Here is an 8,857-nt window from a genome sequence, read left to right as displayed (position 1 = left end):
GACATTCATTCTTAACATCGTCATCATCATTATATTATCTTTGTCACGTCACACGTGTTTGTTGCTTTTTCATTCTCACAGAAAAGCCCATATTCATGTTCTCATTTAACAAACAACATATGTTTACAATACCCTGGTGAAAAAAACAGCATATGCTGGTAGGTATGTTTTGATGCTGGAATGCTGGTTAGGTAGGTTTTGATGCTGGTTTAAGCTGGTCCTTTGCTGGTTTATGCTGGTCTTTAGCTGGTTTATGCTGGTCCTTTGCTGGTTCATGCTGGTCCTTGACCAGCAACATGACCAGCATAAACCAGCTAAGGACCAGCATAAACCAGCAAAGGACCAGCTTAAACCAACATCAATACCTACCAGCATATGCTGGTTTTTTCACCAGGGTAGTGGATCATGAATGACTGAGTCTCAGGAGGATAAGAAATGGCAAGCAATAAATAGAAATGAGATCTTGACAATGCTATACCACTTCATATTAATTTTAAAATGTAAAATCAGACTTTGGAGTAATATGCTACAGCTGTTGTTTTCATAGGTGTGTGATTTTGGCGCTCATCTGTGAGGCTGAGTGTATCCAAGTGCGCATGTCCGTTCATTTCTTCAGCGCGTTTGTTCAGCAGTAGCGCGGGTTTACATGTATGCCAGTTCCACAGCACTCTATTCATGTCCTCTTCTTTACGGACCCCAAGAAGCTTCTCCTCGTCACTCTTCTGTTTTTCCCCATCCTCATCTTTATTACCTTTCCCTTTCTTTGTGGGTAGCTGGAACTGTGGAACAATTTCACCACTGATGCTCTCGAAGTATTGCTGTATGCAGACCTTAGCGAAGCTCTTGGCGTGCTCTTTGCACGTTTCGTCGAATAGTTTGCGCTCTGTATCGATGTAGTGCGACCAATATTTGGTTTTAAGAAAAGCAGCTTGGGTAAAACAAGGCCTTATCGCCCTTATCAAGAAGGCTGCTACAGTTATTACCATTAAAAAGGTCCATCCACAGGCCTAAAGAAACAAAAACAAAACATTACAACAGATTAATTTTAAAATAAAACAATATATATATATTGTTATATAGTCTTATATAGACAATAGGCAACTTTGACAACTACTGACAACTTTGATTAACTTTTCTGATCCACTTCAAATGCTGACTACTATAGTTCCCATATAATCATAGCCTACATCATTTTTCCACAAGGACCACAAAACCAGTCAAAAGGGTCCATTTATGCATCATCTGAAAGCTGAATAAATAAGCTTTCCATTAATGTATTGTTGGAATAAGACAATATTTCGCTGAGATACAACTATTTGAAAATCTGATATCTGAGGGTGCAAAAACTGCCTTAAAACTTGTCCAAATTAAGCAATGCATATTATTAATCAGAAATTAAGTTTTGATATATTACAAAATATCTTCATAGGGATATATCCTTACTTAATATCCTAATGAATTATGACATAAAAGAAAAAATCGATCATTTTGGCCCATTCAACGCATTGTTGGCTATTGCTACAAACATACCCGTACTACTTACACTATAAAAAACAATTTGTTGAGTCAACTTAAAATAATTTGTAACCTGGCTGCCTTAAAATTTTAAGTTCAGTCAACTCAAAAAAAGTTTATTTAACTTGAAATGTTAAATTATACTAAGTGACAACTTAGATATTTGAGTTGAATCAACTTAAAATTTTAAGGCAGCTGGGTTGCTTACCCATCTGTTAAGTTTAGCAAACACAAATATCTAAGCTGTTACTTAGTACAACTTAACATTTCAAGTTGAATAAACTTATTTTAGTTGACTGAACTTAAAATTTTAAGGCAGCAGGGTAACAAATTATTTTAAGCTGACTCAGCAAATTGTGTTTTTTATTTTTTACAGTGTATGACTGGTTTTGGGGTCCAGGGTCACATTTCACTTAAAATCCTTGGCTTATATAATTTCTCAGTGCTCGTAATTATTCCTAGACCTGCCCTGTTTTAGTAACCTCTTGTGTATCTGTGAAAATTTGTTTTTACATTGTATGAAACCTTCTCAGATAAGTCATTAGTCTGTAAGTGATGCGTTTGACGTTTTCATTTTCTCTCAGCGTGTTAAAGTTTCTATAAGCGTATGAATATTTAATGAGGTCAGCACTGAAGCATTTTATGATTGGTTGTTTGTTGATAAACAACTCTAGCACTATACTTTGCCACTATAATTATTATAATTAACCAGGTGCTTGTTGCTGTCTTTCAGAATTACGTTTGCAAAATTGTACACAATTACAAATATTGCTTTACCCACCCTGGTGAAAAAAACAGCATATGCTGGTAGGTGTGTTTTGATGCTGGGATGCTGGTTCGGTAGGTTTTGATGCTGGTTTAAGCTGGTCCTTTGCTGGTTTATGCTGGTCCTTAGCTGGTTTATGCTGGTCCTTGACCAGCAACATGACCAGCAAAAACCAGCAAAGGACCAGCTTAAACCAGCATCAAAACCTACCTAACCAGCATTCCAGCATCAAAAAATACCTACCAGCATATGCTGCTTTTTTCACCAGGGCAGCGTTAATAGTTATAGATAAGTTCATTTAGAAAACCCGATTTCATTATTAAGGTTTGAAATAATGCCATTACCTGTGACAAACAGCGAATATACCTAGTGGCCGCTTCTCTGGAAATAATCTCATTCCCATCAAATACGTCCTTGCATGGAATCCTTGCTTGTAATTTTCGAAGCTCTTTTTTGGACATGCTTTGATAGGTCTCGTTGATGAACTCGGATAAATCCGTTGTGGCGCTGAAAGCACACAAAAAGCTCTTGCCATCCATTAAAGTCACGGCTACCCATACAGCCGGGGCGATGAGAGCGCGCTGCGTCATGGAGCTGAACATATAGCGCAAAACCGCCGGATCTTTCCTACGTTTTCCAACCGGTCTCTTCCATTCTTCAGTTAACACTGATATGTTGTTGTTAAGTACATATCCAAGTAAAAAGAACCATATTGGCGGAACGATTAGAATGCCGATCCCATACGCGTAATTGTAGTCTGGAAGACAAGGACAGGTGAACTCAAAAGAGGAATACATCTGGGCACTTGCCAGAGCCATGATCCCACAGATGCCATTCATGAAGGACTCTTGGTTGGCTTGCAAAAACTGGACCATAATCCGAAATTTATCCATATTTACAAGTCAGTTCACCTTTTAGAGCAAAACAGTAGATCAAATTAGTACAGTTAAGCAAAAATTAATGATTAATCTTATTAGAATAATCAAAGACTTACTCTGTCCTGTCAGAGAGAAAAGAGAGCAAGAATGCCGGAGTTCAAAGTGAGGAAAGGTTCACCAGGTCGCCTTAATGCATTGATGCACATGATTGACAGGCCCCTCCTTTGGAGGCTCTAACACATGCTCAACTAAATAGTTGGGTGTGATTTTTGACCTCGCATTGTCCAGTGCTTAAATTGTTTACTGTCAAACATAATACATATCTACAAGACAAAATGTCTCTTACTAAAAGGTGTAAAACATGGACAATATACAAACACAGAAAGCAGTGGCTGAACCACTATGCAGCTAAAATAATAAACTTTTTTATTAGTTAATATTGTTAATAAATACACAATTTACAGACAAATACATATACAATACATACATATTTTTTCAGGTGTTGCCAGGGTTCTTGTAGTGATTTGCATCAAAGCCATATCCATGAGGTCGTTGCGTAATGTGTGTGGAAAGAGACATGCAAAAATACACAAACTACATCCCAGCCTATTCAAATGCACCATGCAAGCGCTTGAGGAAGGTTAAAACAATGCTTTCTGAATTGACATTAATCTGACGGTTTTGATTCATACTAAATATACAGAAGAAACATTCTTTGAATCTTTGCATTAGAATCCTATTGGGGCCTGAAGGGCCCACTGCAACTTAAAAACAGAAATTACATAGAGTATATCCAATATATATATATATATCCAATGCACCTGCATGAAAGCCTTTTAAGCTTTGCTTCTAAATTAACATTAGTCAATTAGTTCTCAAATTATTACAATTCTAGCATCAACATTTTTCATTCTCTTTATTAATATTTCATTAACATGTCAGTTTCTGACATTAATTCTTAGTTAAGAAGTAAAATCTGTTTTTCTTCTTCTCAGTTTTACACTTCAGAGAATAATGCCTTTCCATTGTGATCTTCCCAAGTGATGCATACTTTGGGCTTATAGGCCATCTTTGTCACGTCCAGCTCTGGTTTGCACTCATACCAGGTTTGCAGCAAATGATCCACCTGATCTTGTCTGGTTATGCCATGCAGACGCTCCTCTTCTTCCTCTCCATATTCATTATGGATTGTGCTGAGTCTGAGTGCATTTGAGAGGGGCATTCTCACAGTCACGTCTTCTCGCATACTCTCAAAGAACTGCACCACGCATTTTCTGGCAAAATCTCTGGCATGAAGGACACAGGTCTCATCGAAGAGCTTCTGCTCGATGTCCAGGTAATTGCTCCAGTAGCGTGTCTGGAGAAACGTTGCGTGATTGAAGCAAGGCTTCAGGACACGACCCACAGCGCCCAGAAAAATGAAGAAGAGGAGGATTGACCAGCCTATTGCCTTAGAAAAGATAAATTGTACAAGAAGAAAAGATGAATCATCTGGTTATGCAAAGCATGAAAGGATTTTAACCACCTACAGATTTGCTAAAGGTCTGTTCCTGTCAACTTTGTACAGCTCAATCTTACTTAGCAGCTATCAAGTCAAAAAATGACTTTGACATCATGGTTCTTTGACTGCACACAATGTAAGCATTGAAAAAATGTGCCAAAAAATGTGAGAAAACCCATTCACCTGAGAGTAACAACGCACATAGCGTGAGACGGCTTTCCGAAAACTGGTGTTTTTGAAGATGACATCTTCTTTGCAAGGCACCTTAGCCATGATCTTGATTAGTTCTAGCCCAGTGCTGTTTGGTATTCCTGTAAAATATTTAGGGTCTACATTCATACTAAAAGCACAGATGAAACATTTTCCATCCAAGAGCGTCATCAGAATCCAGACCATGGGGGCTAGAAGTGCCCGTTGCAACATCGATGACAGTAAAAATCTGGTAGAAGGATAATATAAGAATTTGTATATGATTAATATTAATAATGAGTAATTTTATCAATATTATTTAGCTTCAAACTTACTTTACCACTGCTGGATTTTTTGTCCTCTTGCCCATGGGTCTGACCCACTCTTCCATCAGCACTCCTGTATGACGATTGACTAACACTCCCAAACAGAATAATATAATCGGAGGTACGAACATGACCCCCAGTGCGTACATCTTGTTGTATTGCGGTAAACAGGGGCAATTGAAATCAAAACTTGTATACAACTTGACGCTTATCAGTGACAATATTATACAGATACCGTTGGAGATAGACTCAGAATTCGACTGGAAATATTGCAGAACCAACTTTAAACGATCCATTAATTAGTTCAGGTTAGCTATAAGAAGCTGCAGATGAGTCAAACGTAGGCTACTTATCTGATAATGACCGCCAAATACGTCGTTACGCAATCTGCGCTGTTCAACTCTGCAAAAAAGACAAACGGAAAATAAAAACCCTCACTTGAGAAATGGTTACTTTAATTTAAAAGTAGTTAAATGGATCACGTGGAAACGAATGTTTCACAGATATTAACGCATCTTGAGCTCTGCGTGCTGAAGTGTGATGGGTTCACTTGTAGGACGCGCGCACCTGCTTCCTTTGGCCACACCCTAATGTGCGCACCAATATCTGACTTTAAAACTGCTTAAAACGAGTTTGCTTAAGGTCCAGCTATAATATTTCTATTTAAATGCAGTCCATATAACGTGTTATTTGCAAGATATATACGAATGAACATGTTGAGGTAATGTACTCCAGACAAATTCTTGTCAGGTAAAGTAGGCCAGCTGGTCTGATAAAGTGGACCATCCCTTATTTATCAAAAAATATTTTGCATCTTAATTATACTTAATTATATATATATACATATATATATATATATATATATATATATATATATATATGAAGAGTTCAGATGCAAAACCAGCTAAAAGCCATCTCGGTCAAAAATGAGATAATGATACTGAGTGAATGCTCCTGACACATATTATACATCCATCAAATACTTTTACTCCAAACTCACTAAATTCCAGCCTCAGCCCAATCAGAAGTACCAGTACTTACACAGAAACCTATACAAAGTAGCCAGAAAGAAATGCTCATTTTAAAGAATTACGTCAGATGGATTTAGCTGGTTTTGCATCTGAACACTTCATATATATATATATATATATATATATAATTAAGATGCAGAATAATTTTGATAAATAAATTTCAATTCATGTGTGAAATTCCTGAAAGAATGTTGACATTAAATTTAATGAAATCTGAATATCTGAATGTTCTGAAATCTTAACTACATGTAAAATGCTTTTCTCTCTATGCCCTCTAAAAACTTTCAACAATTTTTAATTGTGTCCGTATTTTAAAGCTTTATATTCTATCTATATTTTCTCCTCTCATCGTTTCTTCACTCCACAGATTGAACTTCATTCCTTGACTTCTTTTCTATCCTCTCTTTCCTTTCTTTCATCGGTGACTTGAATTCCTGACTGCAGTCTTATTTCTGTTTTCTAAAAAGTAAATTATAAATGTCAACTATAAAATAACCAGTGAATTCAATTTATTTAATGAATTTGGGTATAAATACTGAAGTTTAAAGGTCGGCCCACTTTACCTGAATCCTAAGGGCCCACTTTATCTAACACATTCTGGCAAAGTGGGCCAAGTATATTTAAACCCCTTACAAGAAAACTGTTTTGTTTTTTAATGTTTTGCATTTTATACCCTATTGATAGTAGTATTGCATAAAACTGGAACTGTCACAGTGTTTGTTTACATTTAGTGAGCAATCTTGTAAGTTACAATAAAAATCTTATGTCAGTGGGTATTCTACTTTTCACCATGACAGTCCTCCTTTGAGGTGTGTGGCCACACCCACCAGTGTCTTATTGCATCAACCAAAATTTTTATTATTTAGAAAAATAGTGTCCCTTTAATTAAGAACAGTATTATTAAGCTTAAACGGCCCACTTTACCTGAATTCAACCTATTTAATATTTTCATTCAGATGCTAAGCAGCACCCTCAAACGAAATCTATAGCACCCTCAGTTAAAGATGTAATATATGTAATTTTACTGCAGATTTGGCAAACTAACTAGTGCGTTATGGTTTGCGCTCTAGAGATCATTTTCTATTTCAACGTGTTTTTGCAGCGTTGAGCAGTGTAGCCAATCACAGACATGTCTGTTGATTTCTTGAACCCAACAGCCAATCAGAGGCGTTTAAGTTAGAATCCACTCACCACTCTAAAAATTCAGTTCAGCACACTGTTGGCACGGGTTGTTTTTCATGCAACGTTAAACCCCAACAACGTGATATTTAGCCCATGGAATGCTAATTTTACCCAGGGAATCCCGCCAAAAAAGTGTATTTTACCCCTCGTGACGCGATTTTTACCGGGTTTCCCGGGTTTTGTTGTGAATACCTGGGAACCCTGGTTCAGCACAAATCATCTCATAACAAAGTGGACGCGATGTAAATAAGATATTCATTGTAAACAGGAGATTCAACATCATTGATTATAAGGTAACTTGTGAGGTAAGATGAGTAACAGCTTTTTAGTGATTAAGCGAAAGATAAGAGCACCCTGACTAATTTAAGAAGCACCCTCAGCCATTTGATTCTGGAGCCCTCTCGCGACCCTAAAGATGATAATTGGTTTGGAGCAGGGCTCTCAAGTCTCACGCATTCACCGTGAGACACACGCATTTCAACCGCTCTCACGCCACACCTTGTATTTCTCACGCTGAGAAAGGGACAACTTGTCCCGTTCTATTTCTCCCACTCTGGTCTATGCATCCCTGCCTCTGCTGAATCTTTTTTATCCCCGGTGGTGATAAGAACATCCCGCGAACCCGCTCCTAAGTTCCGATCTAAAAAAAATGATTCGTGATAGGCGCTCTGAAGTCCCGTTTTGAATCAAACGATTCGCGATACACGCTTTGAAGTCCCGTTCTGAATCGAATGATTCGCGATCCGACTGGAGCGCTTTGAAATCATTTTGCGACGCAGTGTTTTACTGATTCGGAGTTTCAAAAAGCTTTGTTGATACTGTGTTCTTTGCTCCTTTCTCTATATAATTTATTCGTTGTTTGAAATGAAATCATTACAATTAATAGGCCTAACTTACAATGTTTTTATTAAATTGCTATCACGTTAGACAGTTTTCGTCGTATTAAAACATTTCACATGGCACTCATTATCTGGTACTTGCCTAAAAAAACGGTATATAATGTGCATTGTTAATAGATTACACTAACATTAGGTTACTTAGTTAGGCTATAGCTTTACTGGAGTTGGTTCAACCTCCGCCTATGTAGAGAGAAAAAAGTTTTCAAAAGCAATCCCCCCTCAGCTTTTTTCACAAATTACACCCTGGGTAAATCTGATAAAAGACAAACAAATTTATAAAATAAATTGTTTTATATATTTCAAAAATGCAAATGTACCAACATTGTTGGGAAGGTTATTTTGGATAATGGGGTACAGAAAACAAGTTACCCTATTTAAAATGTAATAAGTAGCATAACTATTTTAAGTGCTTTAAAAGTAATGTAACTGATTACATTTGATTACTTTTTGATTACTTTTCTAAAATTCAGTTATCAAATAAGCATGTGTCCTGTTCTGTGTTCTAAACTCCTGAAACATTGGTGTCTCATATTTTAGACCAGTCAGTGCAGTTTTGGAAATCAAATCTGT

General features: G+C 37.0%; 2 protein-coding genes across 3 annotated transcripts; both read right to left on the bottom strand.

Moving 5' to 3' along the window:
- Positions 1-425: 425 nt before the first annotated feature.
- calhm1a (calcium homeostasis modulator 1a) lies at positions 426-3,183 on the bottom strand. Its single transcript, XM_051126590.1, has 2 exons — positions 2,626-3,183; positions 426-1,007 (listed from the first exon to the last, which is right to left on the bottom strand). Exons 1-2 carry the CDS (start codon positions 3,172-3,174, stop codon positions 507-509), a joined length of 1,050 nt encoding a protein of 349 aa, XP_050982547.1. The 5' UTR covers positions 3,175-3,183; the 3' UTR covers positions 426-506.
- A 587-nt stretch (positions 3,184-3,770) lies between these two features.
- On the bottom strand, positions 3,771-8,191 carry calhm3 (calcium homeostasis modulator 3). 2 transcript variants are annotated; one of them, XM_051126573.1, is made up of 4 exons: positions 7,887-8,191; positions 5,185-5,577; positions 4,844-5,099; positions 3,771-4,609 (listed from the first exon to the last, which is right to left on the bottom strand). In XM_051126573.1, exons 2-4 carry the CDS (start codon positions 5,469-5,471, stop codon positions 4,157-4,159), a joined length of 996 nt encoding a protein of 331 aa, XP_050982530.1. In that variant the 5' UTR covers positions 5,472-5,577; positions 7,887-8,191; the 3' UTR covers positions 3,771-4,156. The 2 variants fall into 2 exon arrangements, with proteins under 2 accessions (XP_050982530.1, XP_050982529.1); XM_051126572.1 differs by lacking the exon at positions 7,887-8,191 and having other exon boundaries at positions 5,185-5,697.
- Between the last annotated feature and the right edge of the window lie 666 nt (positions 8,192-8,857).

Source organism: Labeo rohita, chromosome 13, assembly GCF_022985175.1.
Source record: "Labeo rohita strain BAU-BD-2019 chromosome 13, IGBB_LRoh.1.0, whole genome shotgun sequence".
Taxonomy (NCBI): domain Eukaryota; kingdom Metazoa; phylum Chordata; class Actinopteri; order Cypriniformes; family Cyprinidae; genus Labeo; species Labeo rohita.
The sequence above is the reverse complement of the archived record's forward strand: the minus strand, read 5'-3'. Positions and strand labels throughout refer to the sequence as shown.